Source organism: Chelonia mydas, chromosome 10 (assembly GCF_015237465.2).
Source record: "Chelonia mydas isolate rCheMyd1 chromosome 10, rCheMyd1.pri.v2, whole genome shotgun sequence".
In the NCBI taxonomy this organism is placed as follows: Eukaryota; Metazoa; Chordata; order Testudines; family Cheloniidae; genus Chelonia; species Chelonia mydas.
In genome coordinates this window covers 41098972-41121210 of record NC_051250.2, presented here as the reverse complement: position 1 = coordinate 41121210, position 22239 = coordinate 41098972, and the positions used below count along the sequence as shown (strand labels likewise).

At 46.5% G+C, this 22239-nt stretch overlaps 1 protein-coding gene across 2 annotated transcripts in view; it reads right to left on the bottom strand.

Annotated features, from left to right (window-relative positions):
- The window catches only part of HCN4 (hyperpolarization activated cyclic nucleotide gated potassium channel 4), a 168572-nt gene extending 158487 nt beyond the window's left edge, over positions 1–10085 (bottom strand). For both annotated transcript variants that reach the window (XM_037911597.2, XM_037911598.2), the window contains exon 1: positions 9117–10085. In XM_037911597.2, coding sequence (XP_037767525.1) covers positions 9117–9751 — 635 coding nt within the window. In that variant the 5' untranslated portion in view covers positions 9752–10085. The remainder of the gene's footprint in view (positions 1–9116) is intronic.
- Between the last annotated feature and the right edge of the window lie 12154 nt (positions 10086–22239).

Genomic DNA, 22239 nt, shown 5'->3' with positions numbered 1-22239 from the left:
ATCAAGTTGGGCCATTTCCAGCACAAATCCAGGTTTTCTCACCCTCCGCCCCCCCACAGACAAACTCACTCTCTTGCTGGTAATAGCCCATCCAAAGTGACCACTGTCTTCACAATGTGTATGATAATCAAGGTGGGCCATTTCCTGCAGAAATCCAGGTTCTCTCACCCCCTCACCCCCCTCCAAAAACCACACACACAAACTCACTCTCCTGCTGGTAATAGCCTATCCAAAGTGACCACTCTCCTTATGGTGATGAACATGAATGCCTAGAGAGAGGAACTGAGATGTCATTACATAAAACATCTCTTAAAATGGCTTAAAGCAGAGTCGACTCTACTGACAGACGCTCAGTAGCCTTGCTATATCCCAGTATCACGAGGGGCGTGGCAGAGAAGATAACCTGCACCAAAAAGGTGATAATATTACAGATCAGGAAAGAGATTTTCACAGGCACAAAGGACAGTTTGGCACTGAAAAGCAATGGGAGTTGGGCATCTGACTCCCCTTTCCATCTTTGAAAATCTTCTCCATAGTCTCATGTTGTATAAAAGCTGCACCCTTCCTACTGTACAATCACACAAGGGACCAGACTGGAACATGGTTATACAGGCCCTCTGTGCAGCCATCATTCATTTAGCTCTGTGGGTTGAATCTCAAGTTCCAACAAGCCAGTTCCCGGAGTTACCTTTCACTTACGCTCATCTGTGGGAAGAGATATGCACGGAAATGGGTTCTTTGATGTTCTCAAAGGAGGAAAAGGATTTGGCACCTTTATTTCTGAGTGACATTCATCTGCAAGTAAAATGATTTAACAGCTTGTTAGAGTGCCAATTAGAACCAACAATGATTTGATTGACCTGTAACTGCCTTGGCACTAACATGTCTTTAAAAATGAGAGAGAGAGAGAGAAATGCATGATGTGGGAAAGAGGAGAGCTCTGATATGATGGTCCCAAGAGCAGTCTGAGTAATTCTGTGGCTTAGCTAATAAGTTACTGATAAGAAACAAACACAAATGTCAGTAGTTTCAAACTAAAATGATGCTGATCTCCAGAAAGACAGCATTCTGGTTTCTGTATTCTGAAAGCATTCTGATGCGATATTATTTACTTTATTGCACCACATACTATTGTATAATGCAAAACTATTTTAAAAGAATGTTATTAAGGTTGCAAAATCAAGCACTCAAATGACAGGAAATGCCCAAATTAAGATTGCCTGTACAACCTTAACTCAACCCCCCTGTATATACGCATTGTGATATAGTAATTACAAGAGCATATGCTATTTTTCCCACATGACTCCTGCCTCACTCAGTGCACAGGATCAATCCACTATAGGAATGAATGATGACTGTGTAATGAAATAAGAGTACTTGTGGCACCTTAGAGACTAACAAATTTATTTGAGCATAAGCTTTCGTGAGCTACAGCTCACTTTATTTGAGCATAAGCTTTTGTGAGCTACAGCTCACTTCATTGGAGAAGTGAGCTGTAGCTCACGAAAGCTTATGCTCAAATAAATTTGTTAGTCTCTAAGGTGCCACAAGTCCTCCTGTTCTTTTTGTGGATACAGATTAACACCGCTGCTACTCTGAAACCTGTGTAATGAAGGAGACTGTTGTCAGTAAGACCCGTGCCCCATTTGCTGCAGAAGTTGGAAGGTGTGTGATGAATTAGGCAGGAGACTGCAGGAAGAGAAAGGATGGTCTCACCATTAAGCAGCAGAATGCTGCTCTGAAATGCTAGCATTTCCTATTTAAGGCTTGAATTTGCAGCCTCCGTAACATTCTTTCAACATACATTGGTGTTTTGTTGTTGTATAATATACATAATCACGGCAGTATTCTATGGCTCCACCTGAGGTACTCATACCCCTGGGGGTATACAGAGGTCTTCCAGGGGGTACATCAACTCATCTAGATATTTGTCTAGTTTTACAACCAGCGAAGTCAGTACAAACTAAAATTTCGTACAATGACTTGTTTATACTGCCCTATATACTATACACTGAAATGTAAGTACAATATATATATTACATTGCAGTTGATTTATTTTATAATTATATGGTACAAATGAGAAAGTAAGCAATTTTTCAGTAATAGTGTGTGTAGTAATAGCATAGTATAATAATAGTGAAGCCTTTTAAATTACTTAAATACTTTTGTATTTTTAGGTCTGGTTTTGTAAGCAAGTAGTTTTTATGTGAGGTGAAACTTAGAGGTATGCAAGACAAATCAGACTCTTAAAGGTGGTAAAGTACTCTGGAAGGGTTGAGAGCCACTGTTCTATGGTAATAGTCCAAATCTTGCTCTATCATTATGGTAATAAGCTGCAGCGTTTGATTCATAGAGGCACTACTTTCTTTAAATGGTGCTTGTTCTAGTACCTGAACACTCCTCATAAACAAATGCACTTATCACCACAACACCCTTTTAAAGCAGGGAGCTACTATCCCATTTTATAGATGGAGAACTAAGGCACAGACAAATTAAGTGATTTGTACAAGGGCACACACAGAGTCAGAGGCAGGAGTAGAACCCCTGAATCTAGACTAGCTAACTATAAGACTGGGCTTCCTCTCTTGGAATCTGAGCCAAAACTCCCTGAAGTCAGGAAGAGCCTTTCCAATTACTTCAACAGGATTTGGATTAGGCCCTTGTGTGACAGATGTTGCAACCCCATGCAATATCTCTGGGACCATGCTGCTTTAAGTGTATAATGTACCACTGGGGGACAGGGATTGTTATCACAGCTCCTCCACGAATAACAAAAAGTGGGGGGATGATACAGGTGAATCAGTTAGGTTATAAACACCTCCAGAAGGGTATCGTTTCCTTGGGTGGGGGTGTTGCATAGTTTGGTTCAACTGGGTTTTCCAGAGACCAACAGACAAAGAAAGGGCTTTTGATATAAAAAGGCCAGGTTTAAACTGATGCAGGGCCTGCTTTCCGATCCAGCAAACAGGGCCTTCTGTCCAAGGGGGCGGAGCAGAACCATTGCAGAAGTGTTGGAAAGATTTTGGATTACTAGGGCCCCATAAGACTCATGGGTGACTCCTGGTATGTGTTTAAATCCATTTATTGTTTTTATATGTTTTCTCTGTAATGCTTTTACCTGAAGAATGTGCTTGCTAGGAAAGAGCTGGGTGGTAACTTGTGCCTGTTGGTAAAAACAGTATCATTCTCAAAGAGAAAGCAACACACAGGGCTGGCCTTTAAGCAGACTGGGGCTTGCTGGGGATATTTCAATGGATGGCAGGGAGCTGTGTGGCCTTAAAAATCCCCCATCAGAAGGGAGTGGGTCAAGAGTCCCTGTCCAGAGACCAGTGACAGCAGAAATCTGAGATATGACTGGGCACTCCTGGGCTAGATAGGGGGAGGAGGTGGAATACAGATGCAGTTTCCCTGAAGCACCCTGAACAATTCCTACTAAATGCCCTAGAGCAGTGCTTCTCAAGCTATCTGATGTGGGGGACTGGCAATTTTTTTTTCCAATGTGCGCACAGACCGGCATCCGATGGCTCTAGGACCGGCACCGATCCGCGGACCACCACTTTGAGTAGCACTGCCCTAGAGTACTACTCCCATGGAATTCAATGGGAAGTTTTGCGTAAGTAAGGATGGCAGGACGGGGGTCAGTGAAACCATTTCACAATTAGCAATGTAGAACCAGTTTTAACCCAAGGATAATCAGTTTGAAAATAAGAAAGGAGACTCCAGTGTTTGAACCACCTGTGTTTAACCTGTCCATTTTTACTGACAGACAAAACTTTTTCTACCTCTCACTTTAAACAGAAGTCTCACCCAATTTGCTTTCTGAGAGACATTGAAACAATGTGCAGCTTCCATTCCACTTCACTAAGAGTAGCAAGCAATTCACAGGATCAGAGTTCACTATGGTGGGTGGTCTCAGAACCTGGGCAGGAATAAAATGATGCAGAGAGGTAGCACTCAGAGCCATTTTACAGCAGCAGGTAATGAGCATACCATTGCTGATTCAGAACAGGGATGACAATAACTGCCTGATGAACTGACACAGGCAGTGGGTATCGCTGTACATGTTGCAAATGGTTTTTCATCTTAGCAAAACAATTAGTAAAAAGATAAGCAGGGAAAGATCCACTAGTGGATAAGCACAGATCCACTAGTGCCCCATAGAGTCCTTCACAAATCAGTAAGTCTATTCAAACCCAATCATGGGCCTTGTGTTTCTCATCCCCTAGTTGGGCCCAGACAACCAGGTTTAGTGTGTACTACTGGGAGCAGTTCTATTGATTCCACAGTAGAAAGAACTACGCCTGATAGTATCTGGGGGATTGGGCCCACATTCAGGAATGAAAACAACTGTGTTCCTTAAGAGTTCCTGATGCTCGTACATTTCACCTGACATTTTTTGCGGCTCAGTTCACTCTAAAAAGCAGCATGCTACACCCACTTTGCAAGCAGTTCCTGATCACAGAGAGAGCAGATATCCCCAATATCCTTTACTTGAACACAAATAAAAACCTGTCGTTTGCCTATTATTTTATCTTAAATGAATTGTACTGGATCAATGTTTCCTCCAAGTTAGAAATTATGAATCTATTTATCTAGCCACTGAAAAAGCTTTCAAAGTTTCACATAAATCTTGATTTAGGAAACATACATTGAATCTGCACTGATGTGCAATCAACCATGAATGCAAATAAACTCTGGTAACTAATACATAGGTATGCTTCACAGTGTAACAGCAATTTCTAATAGAAAGTGTATTGGTTAAATCACTTTTTAAGTGCTTCTAGAATTAGCCCATTCACTAGTCACCATACTTAGGGCATTGGAGTTGATTTTGGTAGAGGTCATTCAGTTTCTTTCCCTCTTGCAAAGGACTAGAAGCTGGGATCAATGGAACATTAATCCGTATTAACTCATTTTACTGTTGGAGGAGTCATAGATTTGCCATTGAATTAACCATATTAGGTGTAAAACGGATTCTTTAATGACAATCTATGATGAAAGCATCTGTTGTGCCACTGCGACAGGAACTGCCCTCATGCCATTTTAAATCAGGAGTACCTCCAGTGAAGCAAGTGGAATTACACCAACGTAAGTCAGGTCAGAATCAGGCCCAATAGTAGTGACTCGACATACTGAGGCATCCAGCCCACAGGTTCACATCCCCAGCTGTCTAATGCAACAGCAATGAGTTTCCAGATCTCTGTCTTGTAGGTGCAAGAGCTACTCTCAACAGTGAAACTGATCATCCCACAGAGGCAGGAAACAAGATCTGGGGCCTGATTCTCCATTGCCCTAGAACTTGTGTAGTCATTACAAAATATCAGAGGGGTCGCCGTGTTAGTCTGTATCCACAAAAACAATGAGGAATCCGGTGGCACCTTAAAGGCTAACAGATTTATTTGGGCATAAGCTTTCGTGGGTAAAAAAACCCCATGGGTTGAACCCAAATAAATCTGTTAGTCTTTAACTCCTCCTTGTCATTACAAAGTGTTCCCCTAGCACTTTGGAGACAATGCAGTTACAAGGCAACAGAGAATACTGTCCTAACAGCATGGAATCTGTACCTGCCTTTGATTAGGAGCAGTCAGTATTGCACTGAGTAATTTGCAATGGAGGAAGTAAAGTCCTTTGGCTGAAGGATACCTAGCCCTTGGAAGCATTTTGATAATACCTGCTATTTGTTGCAATCTGCTGCATTTCAGAGGCCAAAAATATTGTCATCCATAAAAGGGAGAACTAATTTGCCCCCAAGAAGGATGCTTCAGCACCAAAATCAGGGAAAATTTGCCCCTTCAGTTCAAACACTGAATCATAGAATCATAGAATCATAGAATATCAGGGTTGGAAGGGACCTCAGGAGGTCATCTAGTCCAAGCCCCTGCTCAAAGCAGGACCGATCCCCAATTAAATCATCCCAGCCAAGGCTTTGTCAAGCCTGACCTTAAAAACCCCTAAGGAAAGAGATTCCACCACCTCCCTAGTTAACGCATTCCAGTGTTTCACCACCCTCATAGCGAAAAAGTTTTTCCTAATATCCAACCTAAATCTCCCACACTGCAACTTGAGACCATTACTCCTTGTTCTGTCATCTGCTACCACTGAGAACAGTCTAGATCCATCCTCTTTGGAACCCCCTTTCAGGTAGTTGAAAGCAGCTATCAAATCCCCCCTCATTCTTCTCTTCCGTAGACTAAACATCCCCAGTTCCCTCAGCCTCTCCTCATAAGTCATGTGCTCCAACCCCCTAATCATTTTTGTTGCCCTCCACTGGACTCTTTCCAATTTTTCCACATCCTTCTTGTTGTGTGGGGCCCAAAACTGGACACAGTACTCCAGATGAGGCCTCACCAGTGTCAAATAGAGGGGAATGATCACGTCCCTTGATCTGCTGGCAATATTCCTACTTATACAGTCCAAAATGCCGTTAGCCTTCTTGGCAACAAGGGCACACTGTTGACTCATATCCAGCTTCTTGTCCACTGTAACCCCTAGGTCCTTTTCTGTAGAACTGCTGCTTAGGCACACAGTCCCTAGTCTGCAGCAGTGATTGGGATTCTTCCATCCTAAGTGCAGGACTCTGCACTTGTCCTTGATGAACCTCATCAGATTTCTTTTAGCCCAATCCTCCCATTTGTCTAGGTCCCTCTGTATCCTATCCCTACACTCCGGCGTATCTACCTCTCTTCCCAGTTTAGTGTCATCTGCAAACTTGCTGAGCCACGGTCAGTATTCTCAGGGAAGTCTACACAGTTTCTTTTAGTGGCAGTCATCTTCATAGGGATATTCTCAAGGGACCTAGAAGCAGGGAAAGGGAGAAAACAGTGGGGGAAGATAGAATACAGTATCGTCTCCCCTTCTCTTCATCCCCTTCACTAACATCCATTGTACAACCAATGCTGCTGTCCCATCTGTGGCAGGCCCAGTATGGACTGTGGGGAGAAAGCGTATATTGTGTGCCAGGCTACTAGCATAAGGTTAGAAGGGAACACAAAGCAGCAGCTGATCATCTTAACTGGAATTTAAAACCAAGAGTGCCTTGCACCTGAGGACAATATCCAGCCAGCGCTATCATCTCTGCACAAACACAAGGCTACATCAGGCAAGGACTTAATTATTAATACTAACAAACCACACACATGCATGTGACTAAGAGACCTACTGCATGTTACAGACTTGGCCTGATCATTTGGTCTGGGTGTGTCTAACTTGCCTGCATGTTTTATTCCTGTGTGTGATACTGTGAATGGCCATATATTGCAGCACCTCAGAAATAAAAACTTACCTCATAATGTGTTGCTCTATTTTAAGCAGCCAGTGTTGGCTAATTTAGCAATTCTAACCAAATAGGAACATCTCACCTTGTATGAGAGGCACATTGGCTACTATTACAAACATCTCTGTACTGGAGTTTGACAGTCTGGTTCTATGCTGAAAAATTAGCCCTAAAGAAAGAAGGGGAGAATGAATTCACAGTATGAGTGAAACGTGCAAATTCTAGGCTACTTTTGGATGGAGTCCGCTCAGATGGCGAATGCACTAAGAACCAAACAAACCCTTTAAGATGCTATATGCAAGAGAACAGTTCTCTAGAATAACCTAAGAGGACACAGAGGTTTGGTTCGGTTTTACATCCAGGCAGAGGCAGATAAGACAAAGATCTGTAGACAAGGCCACATAATTATTGTTTTTCAAGCCGACCCCTCATATTCTACTGTGTTGTGAGACATCTTTTTAAACCCTTTTCAATCAGTGCATGAAGGACATTATACATGCAAGGACTAAATATGATGATGTGACTATTGGAAACCCTTACATGCTAGGTCAGCAGTGCATTTGGGACTTCAATGCATGGATTTAATTGACAGTGCAGTCTTTCAGATTAAAAAAAAACCCTATTATTGTGTGTTAATTCAAGAAATATAAATTAATCGGATCACTGGCAGGTGTGGACCCTTTAAATATGTGAACTGATTTTTAAATCTCTAAAACATAGTTTCAGGAGCTTTTTATTGGTAAGAAATCAACACTTCGCCTCCCCTGTAACTATCTCCCTGACCCCATCCTAGGAGATAATGCTGGGCTGGACAATTTGCAGTGTGCATTTTGTGATATGTATTTGTATGGAGAGCTTCCACTGAATTTTTATGTAGTGTATAAGCCTGTTGTAATTAAAATCGAAGCAATAAACCTTGGACATTGCTTGCACTATGTACTTCCTTACTGACTGCAGTACTTTACATATTGCACCGAGGAACACTTGCCTGTACAGTAGCCATCCGTTCACCCCAAAATACCCAAATACTGTGACAGAGAGCATTAAAGAAATTGGATCTACTGCTTACAAGTTAATTCTCTCATTAACCCACAATGAAAGATTGCCACTTAAGTGAAAGTGAGAACAGTTTTGTAGCAAAACTAGGCTGGCTAACCCCATTCAAATTAGTTCCACAAACAGGATCTATATATGCAACAAAAAAAAGTCTTAACCATTCTTTGAAGGACTAGGATTCTGCTTAATGAATGGCCCTATCCCTTGTACATACAAATGCCTGGCAAGTAGTGCTGCAGTAAGTAGCCCTATGGAGCAGCAGCAACATCCTTACTCCACTCTTGGAGGGTGGGAGAATAACGATCTAGGGATCAACAGCAAACAGCGAAGCTAGAACATGAACAAAACAGACCCTAGGGGTGGAAGTGGAGAGGCAGGAGCAGTTTAACATGCTACAGGCACCAACTAACCACAGCTGTGTAACGGATGGAGGGCAGGTTCCCAGTTACGCTGGACTGTGGAGTGGCCCTTAACGCAGGTGGAAGCTGATGATACATTTGACAATATAGTCAAAAATAAGATGGAGGGAGGGGAAAGTTTTGCTTAAACTCCGCGGAGTAGGAGAGCGGGTTTACATTGGGGCTGCTCAGCAACAACTGTGTCCTCTAGCTCCAGCGACAGGGAAACTAACCAGAAAAGTTCCCTCCGCGCGGGGGCTCTTGGCTGGGAGGGGCACAGCAGGCTGTGGGGGAGAGGGGGGGTTCTGGACTGGCAGGAGGCAACGCGCGGGGGGGGGGGGGGGCTGCACGGCTGGTGGAGGGGCTCTGGGCTGGAGGGGTCTCAGTACCTGAAGTCGCTGTAGGGGTGGATGATCCAGAACCCGGCGGACTTGACCCGCTGCTGCTCCCGCTCCACCGCCTTCTGGCTGCCGAACATCCTCAGCGAGAACTTGTTGACCCCCGGCTGGAGCATGGCCCCGAACTGGCGCTGCATGAAGCCTGCCTGGCCCAGCCGCAGCTCCTCGTCCGGGGTGATCTGGTCGCCCCCTGCCCCGCCTTCCACTTTGATGGAGGCGGAGGCGGGCAGGGCCTGCGGCTCCGGCGGGGGGGACCGGGCGGGGGCCGGCGGGAGCTCGGGCTCCCCCCCGCCCGGGGGGCTCCGCTCCTCGCCGGGGGAGGCCGCCTCCCCCTCGCCCCCGATGAGCCGCCTGCCCTCGGCCGCGTCGTGCAGGTGCCGGCTGGCCAGCGAGGACAGGCTGCCGCGGAAGCGCCGGCAGTCCCCGTTGGTGCTGCTCTTGGCGCCCGGCTCCGGGCCGGCGTCTCCCCGGGTGCCCCCAGCCGCGGGCAGCGGCTTGAGGCGGATGCTCCGCTTGCGGGTGTCCTTGTCGCCGTCTCCCTCCTCATCCATGATCGACGCCTTGGCCCCGCCGGGCTGGGGCAGGCTGTAGAACCGCTTGCGCATGGCGGGGGGCAGCTTATCCATGGCGGCTGCTCCGCCCCGGGGCCCCGGCCTCCCGCACCCCAGCTCACCGGGCAGGGGGGGCCGGTGGCAGGCGTGTCATCTCCTCGCCGGAGCGTGCCAGCCACTGGCTCTGCATCAGGCTCAGCTCCGCGTCCGCAACAGGGGACGGCAGCCCCGTCCCGCTTCAGCTCCTTGCTGCCTGCTCCCCGCGGGGCGGGGTCACTGCAATCCCGGGCCGCCCGGAGCCCCGCCGCCGGGCAAGTCTAGGTCAGAGCCGCACTCCGGGCTTGCCCCGCTGCGGCAGCAGCCGTGGCCATGCCGCCTGCGAACGGGCTGCGGCTCCGGCACAGCGCACATCTCCCAGGGGTAGCCGCCACCCACCCCGGGGAGCCTCCGCTCCTCACCCCCCAGCCACTAAGACACAATTAACCGCAACTTGCAGCATCCCCGGCTTGCTGACATCACTGCCCTCCTCATCCCTCCTGCAGCTGCTGGGGCTGGGAATATTCATGAGGCTATCTAATTCAATTGGGTTGCCATAGGAGCAACTACTGCAAACAGGCTCTGCCTACCTGAGCCATCACCCCGGTTTCTTAAAAGGGCAACGTCTGGCTGGGCAGCGGGCGTGTAGCTAGATGGACACTGGAATATTTCTGAGCGCAGCCTGCAATGTCCATTCGGATTGGGCACTACAGCGCTGCTCCTGGTCCGGGATACCAGGGTCCTCTTAGCTCATTGAGAAGGCTTATTGTACAGTTTAGTTTCAGAGGAAACTACTGGGGGGTAGTGAATTACAAATATTAAAAAGAGCAACCCAGGTTCATTTCCCCTCGTTCTTGGAGTTGTGGCTGTGTCATTGCAGTGTTGCTCCCTAAAACACTGTGGCTTTGGTGAAAGGGGAAAAATGTAAAGCTAAAGCGAGACCAGTTCACCTTGAAAAGCTCGCGTGCTGGACACATGCTAGCTGCATGCAAAGCAGAGGGTCTGAGGGATGCCCGGCGTTTCGATCGTAGGCTGGGCTGGAAGGAAGCCTATCTTTCTCTTTACACGCCGGCAAGCCATGGACTGGTTTCAGGCTTCCCTTTGTCTTGCGTTCCCCTCAGTCCTGTAAACATTACTGTCTCCCCCGCGGGGTTGGATCTGTAGCGGTCATGAATCCAAGCTATATTTCGAAGAGCACCCCCGAACCAGGCAGGCTGGGTTTGATGTCGGGAGGGGGTGGAAAGCCTGGGCTTTCCCTGGGACATGGGGAAACCACTTGGCAGGGGGCAGCTGACTCTGCGACTCACCCCAGACTCACCGCGTCTCCCAGGAGACAGGTGCTGAAACTGACAGTTGGACCTGGAGAGCCTCTCTCCCTGCACAGCCCTGCACTGAACCTCCCTGAAGGGATGCCGAAGCCATGGGGTCAGGACACAGCCAGGCGTATTCCTAGGGAGGGGGATTTGGTCATGTGCGCTAATGGATGGAAGATATTCGGGGTGGCTGTTTTTCACACCAGCTTTTCTAAACTGGTAGATTTGCGAACTGCCCCTGGTGCCCTGTCTTTGCAGCCCAACGATTTACCGCAGGGATGAATTTGGCCCTGTGCGCTAATGGATGGAGGATAGTATTCTCTATTGTACATGGGGGTCTAAGTCCTCCGCCCTCTTTATTTCCTTTCCTTTTGTATTTATTTAAAATAAAACTAAATCGGGAAAAGGCCACGCCCGTGCAAGCTGTGCTGGACTAGCCGGCAGCCTGCACCCTGGTGATAACTGGCAGAGAAGGAGGGAATCCCCCCGCCTCCCCTGAGAAGAGCTGTACAGCTGCTCGCAACCAGATTTCCCAGCAGGCTGCTGCCAGTCACTGGCGGCGTGTTCCGCTCTCCAGCGCGCTAGGGCGGCGGGATGTGTCAGTCACCGGAGTTCTGACTTCGAGGAAATGCAGCCAGCGGCGGAGTGACTTCACCGTGCACACTCACAGCATATGCCGCCTCGGCCTGAGCAGCCCCCTCGCTCGGCAGTGCTTTCGCCTAGCATCTCCCCCCACCCCCGCAGCCTGGGGCAGGACCTACACCGACTGACCCCTGTGAAATACTCCAACAACTGGCTGGGGAGATTGTGAGCTTTCCTTGAGCAAGGCGGGCGCGGGAGGGGATCTCAATTTTGAAATGTTTCTGTGGATTAGAAAACTCAAACCTCTGGCAGGATTACAGACCTGCCTTCCCCGCACCCTGTATTCTCGACATGCCACAGGTATTACAGAAAAATATGTAGGAATATTTTAAGAGAGTTCTTAAAACATCCCTGCCCCTGTAAAGCATGCGGCTGGGATTCAGCACAGCGCTTACCTTTAGGCACATGCTTCCAGCAACTCCTTGTTGGGCCCAGTCCTTCAGCTCATGCTTAAGTACCATTAACTTCAGTGGGTTTGATGCATGTGCTTAACATTAAGCAGGTGCATAAGTACTTTGCTGAATCTGGCCTCTGTTACCATGAACCAGTTTTTCAAAAACGTGTAAATCAGTCTGCCACTGTGGGTGCTAAGGTTTTTGGGAAATTTTTCTCCATGAGTCCTAAGTCCCAGGCTCAGAGGGAGCATTAAAACCTCTAAAAATGTCTTTAAATGGCTCTTTTATACCTTGAGAATTTCGAAGTCATGATCATTTTATTTGAGGACATTACAGGACTGGAAATAAGTGTGAAGGCCTGGGAATCAACTCTGAGAGCACCAAGCTATTATTATGGCCATTATTGGTATTATGTATTATGGTAGCATCTACCCTATGAGTAAATGGACTTCATAATAATATTTTTATGTGCAGAAAAGCTGCTACTGCTGTAGTACTGAACCTAACTCCTCCTGGGCTCCAAGTACATGTCATTGCTGTGGGGAGGGGAGGGAGGAAACTTTTGTTTTGCAAGTTGATTGCTTTTTTAAATGGTGTCTGTTTGGAGCTCCCCAGGGCATTGGAATAAGTCCCAGGGAGATGGCTTTAGTGGACAGAGTGCAGGGGAGGCAGTAAAAGTGGCAGATTATTTATCATATGGTTCTGCAAATGATCACAGAGATACTGCATGAACATATGTGGTGTGTGTATACACGCATACATATGACATAATTTAAAGATTGCAGTACAGGCAGGGGTCCTGGAACAATTTTTACAGTGGGGGTGCTGAGAGCCATTGAACCAAACTGTAAAAGCTGTATATGATTGAAACCACTTTAACCCTTAGTTCCAGCACCTATGAATACAGCAACAGATAAATGCAAGCATCATGTGGATAGTGAGCTCAGGACTCATGAAAGGTAGCAGACAGAGTCATGGAAACTGAAGTCCTCTATAAACTGTGGGAGAGGTACAATTGGCAGCTGCAGGGGAAGCTTCCTCCAAACTGCTCTGGTGGGACCATCTCTATGGTGATAGGTTAGTTCATAATCCATCACCCATTCGGTCCTTGTCCTCACTGCTGAGACTGCCAGAAAAAGAGCTAATAAGCTTATCATGTAGACACCTGTCCATGAGAAACTGGAGTGAGAGCTTTCCTACCCCCATATTGCTAACCTACTATTACATTTTAAAGCCCATAAAACAAACATTTAACACACTGAGACAAGGAGATTCCATCTCAGGGTTTTGGTGACAAACCATTGGCTCTCCACTCTTGCGGTTTATGGTGTCACTAGAAGCTAATAAAGAAATAGTCCTCTGAAACACACTGAGATCCTTTAAGAGCACCCCAATTAAATACATGGATATGATGTCACAAGATTGATTAAATTCAGCCAATGGCTTGTAACTCTCACTCCACACCTCCTGCCCACAGCTAGTGAGGTGGCAGTTGAGGGTGCTGGAGCAGGAGGAGAGGACATGAAGAGGACGGTACTGGAGCATATGGCAAGGTCCTCTCCAGAGGTGAAGGAGAGAGTGTTCTGCAGTGGATTCAAGATCTACACTAGAGGTTAAAAAGAGGTTTTTGGAACCATTGAGTCATTCCAGAGGGGAGGGCAAGGATCTTTGCCATCCTGAAAGTGAAGGTGAAAGAAGCAAGAAGGCCTTTCTATTACTCAGGAATGGGGGTGGGTGAGACAGCATCCAGAATCCACCAAGGGGAGCTTGGGGAGATGAGGTAGGCCAGAGCAACAATGGTTTCAGGAGGAGAGAGGATGGCAGCAGAAATTATGACTTGGGGGAAGAGGAGGGAAGGGGAGGTTGGCAGAGGTGTCAAGGGGGAAGGAGCTGTAGGGCCAAATTCGGCTCTCACTTACACCAGTGCTAATCTAGACTAATCCCATTAACTTCACCTATGTAACCAAGTAAAAAACTATGTGCCTCTATCCAAGATACGCATGTCCATGAGGTATGATGGAGATGTCCTCATTACTCATAAACAGTTTCATTACTGGAGGGTAACGAGGGCACCTCTGTTGCATGATCAGTCATGCCTATATCTATGGAAATAGGACACAATGTGCAGAAAACAACCCCCTGACGTTCTGAGGGTGTTTGGATTTGCCGTGTACATTAGTATTCTCACCACAGCAATTTGCTAAAATTCACCACTTGAGACATAATGACCAGCAACAGCATTCACTCCCCCATTACTTTTCGACTAGGGGGGCAGGTGCGTCAGGGACTGGTAACAAAATATACAGGTATGACCTAAGATGGACAAAGCAGCCAGGAAATCTCTCTTTCTTTGTATACAAGAGCTACTCCTCTTTTCTTGCCACCTATCTTAAAGATATATAGAGAATCGATTGAGTTAATAAGTAACAAGAGACCCTGGTTGAGATAGAGCCTGCTAGAGGTTTTAAATATGTCATTAATTGGAGTTTGCATCTAAATCCCCTAGACAGTTTTGAAAATCGTTACCTAAGCTTTACTGATGAGTTTCCTAATATTTATAGTGAAGCACTGCCATTAAATTTGTACCTAGAACTTAAATTCAATACAACTTGCATTTTAAACACATATTCCATCCAACTCACATTGCAAGTGAGGTCTGAGGACCAGGATCCTCAAGGTCCACCTCTACCTGGGCCCATCCAGAATATTGGTGAGGCAGCTTGGGGAACTTTGCTCAAGATGGGTCAGTGCTGTGGTTATCTAAGGACTTCTGTCTCAAAGTAGACCCTTTCACCCACACTCAGAGAGTTGTAATTTAACAGAGAATAGGGATCCTGTTTCATGAATCTGTCCCCATCTGTGTATCTTCCTACATGACTTGCACTATATCAGCTCTTACCAGGCAGGGATGGTGTGATGGATTGCCCACATCTGGGGTGCCACCTGATATACTGGGGTACCACTGAGCCTACCAGTTCCACCAGTCTGGGTTCCCTTACACTGGCCTGCTGAGCCAGACCCTCAAGCCTCCTCCAGCACACATACAGGTAGGGCCACACCCAGCTGCAGAAAGACACAGACACTGAGATCAGCTCTGTATCAGAAGACTCAGCTAAGGAATTGCCCACCACTCAAGTGCTCACCCCCTCCGGAAAACCCAAAATTGTATTGTCTTGCACTGTACAGAAAACTGTACAGCACAAGCTCATGAAATTTGCCCCTCCCTCAATGTGGAGGAAGATATGCACAGCTTTTTGCCGCTCAGTTATGAATTGCACAAACTGGTCTAGAGAAAAGAAACACAAGTTTACTAACTACAAAGGATAGATTTTAAATGATTCTAAGGGATAGCAAACAGATCAAAGCAGATTACTGAGCAAATAAAGCAAACATGCAAGCTAAGTTTAATACACTAAAGAAACTGACTACATGTATCAGAGTAGCAGCCGTGTTAGTCTGTATCCGCAAAAAGAAAAGGAGGACTTGTGGCACCTCAGAGACTAACAAATTTATTTGAGCATAAGCTTTCATGAGCTACAGCTCACTTCATCGGATGCATTCTGATGAAGTAAGCTGTAGCTCATGAAAGCTTATGCTCAAATAAATTTGTTAGTCTCTGAGGTTCCACAAGTCCTCCTTTTCTTTTTGTGACTACAAGTAGTAATTTCTCACTCTAAATGTTGTTTGAAGCAGGTTGCAGAGATTCTTGAAGACAAACTGTTCTTGCTTGCAGCTTAGAACTCCAGATATTCCTTTCATAGGCCAGACACCTTCTAGCCTGGGTCCAGTTCTTTCTTCCCCAGATCAGTTTTAGGTGTTTTCAGCAGTCATCTTGGGCAGGGATTCAGTGAAGAACCAACAAAGATTAACTCACTTCCCTGCCTTAAATAGGATTTATGTACGGCGGGAATACTTTGTTTTCCAGTTTGGTCCCCACCCCGTATTAGTGGAAAAATACTAGTAGGCCAAGATGGGGTCCAGTACCAGGTGACATGATCACATGACCTTGCAGTGTCAAAGCAGCATCCCAGGAAGCTTCTCAGAAAGGTGGGAGATTAGCACCTTCAGAGTCCTATTGTTCTCCCAAATGGCCCATTGACTAACCAGCCAGACTGACTGCATTTTGTCTGGTTGGCATTCCCCAGGCACAAACATTTTTGTAATTTATACATAATCCATATTCCTATCTTCAGATAAGAAATGATACTTGCATACAAATAGGATAATCATAGTCATTACATCATAACCTTTCTAATGATACCTCACATGATCCATCTTGCATAAAACATATCATAGTTATACCAAAATCATATTCTAACAATATCTCTATGAAGAATATGGGCTTAGTATCACAGATGGGTCTGTGGGAGTTGTGCCATTGGCTCCCATGGGAGCCGAAGCAGGCTCCAGATTTGGAGTGCTTAAACTCTCTTTTCCCACAGGGCTCACTTAACCCTTTATCCTGCTGAGAAAATGAGTTCAACGGTGGCCTTCTCAACCCTGGTGTTTTAACCACCACCATAGCTGCACAGCTGCAGACCCCAGCACAGACACGAATCACGCCAGTGCAGTTTACTGTCTGTCTAAGGTACTTACATAGGGTCCCCATTGTTGTCATATCTGAGCACTTCACAATCTTTAATGTATTTATCCTCACAGCAGCCCTGTGGAGTAGGGCAGTTCTATTATCCCCATGGCACAGGTGGGGAACTGAGGCACAGGGAAGCTAAAGGACTTGACTGAGGTCACACACGGAGTAAGTGGCAGAGTGGGGATTGGCATCCAAGTCACTGGCTAATGCCTGAACCACTGGGTCATCTTTCCTCATTTACCCTTTATGTGGCTGTATCATTCTGCTAGACCCCACTCATGTATTGCTCTCAATTCTCATTGCCACGCACAAGCCTTCCCTTGCTCCTGAAATCATAGAATCAGAGAATACAGGGTTGGAAGGGACCTCAGGTGATCATCTAGTCCAACCCCCTGTTCAAAGCAGGACCAATCCCCAACTAAATCATCCCAACCAGGGATTTGTCAAGCCTGGCCTTAAAAACCTCTAAGGAAGGAGATTCCACCACCTCCCTAGGTAACACATTCCAGTGCTTCACCACCCTCCTAGTGAAAAAGGTTTTCCTAATATCCAACCTAAACCTCCCACACTGCAACTTGAGACTCCTTGTTCTGTCATCTGCTACCACTGAGAACAGTCTAGATCCACCCTCTTTGGAACCCCCTTTCAGGTAGTTGAAAGCAGCTATCAAATCCCCCCTCATTCTTCTCTTCTGCAGACTAAATAAGCCCAGTTCCCTCAGCCTCTCCTCGTAAGTCATGTGCTCCAACCCCCTAATCATTTTTGTTGCCCTCCACTGGACTCTTTCCAATTTTTCCACATCCTTCTTGTAGTGTGGGGCCCAAAACTGGACACAGTACTCCAGATGAGGCCTCACCAGTGTCAAATAGAGGGGAATGATCACGTCCCTTGATCTGCTGGCAATATTCCTACTTATACAGTCCAAAATGCCGTTAGCCTTCTTGGCAACAAGGGCACACTGTTGACTCATATCCAGCTTCTTGTCCACTGTAACCCCTAGGTCCTTTTCTGTAGAACTGCTGCTTAGGCACACAGTCCCTAGTCTGCAGCAGTGATTGGGATTCTTCCGTCCTAAGTGCAGGACTCTGCACTTGTCCTTGTTGAACCTCATCAGATTTCTTTTGGCCCAATCCTCTAATTTGTCTAGGGCCCTCTGTATCCTATCCCTACCCTCCAGCGTATCTATCACTCCTTCCAGTTTAGTGTCATCTGCAAACTTGCTGAGGGTGCAGTCCACACCATCCTCCTGATAATTAATAAAGATATTGAACAAAACCGGCCCCAGGACTGACCCTTGGGGCACTCTACTTATATCGGCTGCCAACTAGACATGGAGCCATTGATCATTACCTGTTGAGCCCGATGATCTTGCCAGCTTTCTATCCACCTTATAGTCCATTCATCCAGCCCATACTTCTTTAACTTGCTGGCAAGAATACTGTGGGAGACCGTATCAAAGGCTTTGCTAAAGTCAAGGAATAACACGTCCACTGCTTCCCCCTCATCCACAGAGCCAGTTATCTCATCATAGAAGGCAAATAGGTTAGTTAGGCATGACCTGCCCTTGGTGAATCCATGCTTACTGTTCTTGATCACTTTCTTCTCCTCTAAATGCTTCAGAATTGATTCCTTGAGGACCTGCTTCATGATTTTTCCAGGGACTGAGGTCAGGCTGACTGGCCCGTAGTTCCCCGGATCCTCCTTCTTCCCTTTTTTAAAGATGGACACTACATTAGCCTTCTTCCAGTCATCCGGGACTCCCCCGATTGCCATGAGTTTTCAAAGACAATGGCCAATGGCTCTGCAATCACATCCACCAACTCTTTTAGCACCCTCGGATGCAGTGTATCTGGCCTGTCAAGGTTCCTTCCCCACTCTGAACTCTAGGGTACAGATGTGGGGACCTGCATGAAAACCTCCTAAGCTTACTTTTACCAGCTTAGGTTAAAACTTCCCCAAGGTACAAACTATTTTACCTTTTGCTCTTGGACTTATCGCTGCCACCACCAAATGGTCTAACAGGGATATAATTTGGAAAGAGTCCGTTTGGAAATGTCTTCCCCCCCAAAAAATCATCCCAAATGTTACACCCCCTTTCCTGGGGAAGGTTTGATAAAAATCCTCACCAATTTGCATAGGTGACCACAGACCCAAATCCTTGGATCTTAAGAACAATGAAAAAGCACTCAGTTTCTTAAAAGAAGAATTTTAATAGAAGTAAAAGTAAAAAGAATCACCTCTGTAAAATCAGGATGGTAAATACCTTACAGGGTAATTAGATTCAAAACATAGAGAATCCCTCTAGGCAAAACCTTAAGTTACAAAAAGACACAGAAACAGGAATATTCATTCCATTCAGCACAGCTTATTTTCTCAGCCATTTAAAGAAATCAGAATCTAACGCATATCTAGCTAGATTACTTACTAAGTTCTAAGACCTCATTCCTGTTCTGTCCCCGGCAAAAGCATCACACAGACAGAGAGAGAGAGAGAGTTTGTTTCTCCCTCCCCCCAGCTTTTGAAAGTATCTTGTCTCCTCATTGGTCATTTTGGTCAGGTGCCAGCGAGGTTATCCTAGCTTCTTAACCCTTTACAGGTGAAAGGGTTTTTCCTCTGGGCAGGAGGGATTTTAAAGGTGTTTACCCTTCCCTTTATATTTATGACACCACCCCCCAAATCACAGATAGGGTGAAATGCTGGCTGGGATTTCTTCCTGGAGCTCTAGGAAAAAACAGAGTTAATAAGACACATGCACCTCTAAATATACTACTAAGTATATAAAGACTAACAATATTTTCCACATCTCAAGGACGATTTTAACCAGTTGATTCTGGGAAACTTTCACGGGAGAGTGCATCAGCCACTTTTTTAGAAGCTCCTGAGATGTGTTGGATGTCGAAATCAAAATCTTGGAGAGCTAAACTCCACCGAATAAGCTTTTTCTTATTTATCGTGGCGGTATGAAGCCACTGTAGTGCAGCATGGTCGGTTTGCAGGTGGAAACGCTGTCCCCAAACATATGGGCGTAGCTTTTCCAGAGCGTAGACAATGACGTAACATTCTTTTTCACTGACTGACCAGTTGCTTTCCCTCTCAGACAGCTTCTTGCTGAGAAACACTACAGGGTGGAATTCTTGATCCGGTCCTTCCTGCATTAAAACTGCTCCCACACCATGCTCGGACGCATCTGTGGTTACTAGGAATGGTTTGTCAAAGTCTGGGGCCCTTAGTACAGGGTCAGACATGAGTGTTGCTTTAAGCTGGTTAAAGGCCTTATGACACTCTTCGGTCCACTGAACAGCATTTGGCTGTTTCTTTTTGGTTAGGTCTGTCAGTGGGGTGGCGATTTGGCTGTATTGCGGTACAAATCGTCTGTAATATCCGCCCAAGCCTAAGAAGGATTGAACCTGTTTCTTTGACTTGGGGACAGGCCACTTTTGGATAGCATCCACTTTGGCCTGAAGGGGGTTGATAGTTCCTTGACCCACCTGGTATTCAAGGTAAGTCACTCTGTTTAGGCTGATTTGACACTTCTTAGCCTGAACAGTTAGTCCTGCCTCCCTTATGCGCTCAAAGACTTTTTGTAGATGTTCCAGGTGTTCTGCCCAGGAATCCGAAAATATGGCCACATCGTCAAGGTAGGCGACTGCATATTCTCCTAATCCCGCTAGGAGACCGTCTACAAGTCTTGGGAAGGTGGCAGGTGCATTCTGCAGCCCGAAAGGGAGTACATTAAATTCATACAGCCCGACATGAGTGATGAAGGCTGACCTTTCCTTGGCAGATTCATCTAGCGGTACCCGCCAGTACCCCTTGGTTAAGTCCAAGGTAGAGATGAACTGGGCCCATCCCAGTTTCTCTAATAGTTCATCTGTGAGTGGCATTGGATAGTTGTTGGGGTGAATTACAGCATTTAGCTTACGGTAGTCCATGCAGAAACGTATCTCCCCATCTGGTTTGGGAACTAGAACCACTGGAGATGCCCATGCACTGCCAGAGGGGCGGATTACATCCATCTGTAACATATCCAGGATCTCCCGTCCTATAGCAGTTTTAGCTTGAGGAGACACCCGGTAAGGTTGAACTTTAATTGGGCGAGCGTTACCTGTGTTAATGGAGTGGTATGCCCGTTCAGTCAGTGCTGGGGTGGCTGAGAATGTTGGCGCGTAGCTAGTGCACAGCTCCTGGATCTTCTGTCGCTGCATATGCCCAAGGGTCATGGAGAGGTCCACCTCTTCCACACCACCAGCACTTTTCCCTTCTTAATAGACACCTTCAGGCCACTCAGCATCATCTCCTCCCTGGGCTGTAAACTGACAAACCTTTAATTCTCTGGAATAAATGGGCTTTAGAGAATTAATATGGTACACCTTAGGCTTTCGGTTGGAGGTGGGGAATTAACAGCTCTCAGGCGCTCCTGGACCGTGAATGGCCCTTCCCACGACACTTCCATTTTATGGGCCTGGAGTGCCTTTAAGACCATGACCTGGTCCCCTACTTTGAAGGAACGCTCTCTGGCATGTTTATCATACCAGGCTTTTTGCTCTTTTTGAGCATCCTGTAGGTTTTCTTTAGCAAGGGCTAAAGAGGTTCGGAGGGTGTTTTGTAGGTTGGTTACAAAATCCAGAATGTTAGTTCCTGGAGAAGGTGTAAATCCCTCCCATTGCTGCTTCACCAACTGTAATGGCCCCTTAACCTCACGGCCATATACAAGTTCAAATGGTGAAAACCCTCAACTGGGATGTGGTACAGCTCTGTAGGCAAAGAGCAACTGCTGCAACACTAGGTCCCAATCATTGGAGTGCTCATTTACGAATTTACGTATCATGGCCCCCAAAGTTCCATTAAACTTCTCCACCATGCCATTTGTTTGATGGTGGTAAGGAGTGGCAACCAAGTGATTTACCCCATGAGCTTCCCAAAGGCTTTCCATAGTTCCTGCCAGGAAATTAGCTCCTGCATCTGTGAGGATGTCGGAGGGCCAACCTACCCTGGCAAAAATGTCTGCTGGTGCCTGGCACAAACTTTTAGCCCTGGTGTTGCTTAGAGCTACTGCTTTTGGCCATCGGGTGGCAAAATCCATGAAAGTCAGTATGTACTGCTTTCCTCTGGGTGTCTTTTTCGGAAAAGGACCCAGAATATCTACAGCTACTCGCTGAAATGGAACTTCAATGATGGAGAGTGGCTAGAGAGGGGCTTTGACCTGGTCTTGGGGTTTTCCCACTCTTTGGCATACCTCACAAGACTGGACATAGGTAGAAACACCCTTGCCCATTCCCTCCCAGTGGAATGACCTTCCCAAATGGTCTTTGGTCCTGTTCACCCCAGCGTGGCCACTAGGATGATCGTGGGCTAAGCTCAAGAGGTTGGCCCGGTACTTAATTGGAACTACCAACTGTCTCTGAGGATGCCAGTCTTCCTGGTGTCCACCAGAAAGAGTTTCCTTGTATAAAAGTCCTCTTTCCACAACAAACCTGGATCGATTAGAAGAGCTGAGAGGCAGTGGGTTGCTCCGTGCCGCTGTTCAAGCTCTCTGGAGGCTTTCCTCTGCTTCCTGTTCAGTCTGGAACTGTTCCCTTGATGCTG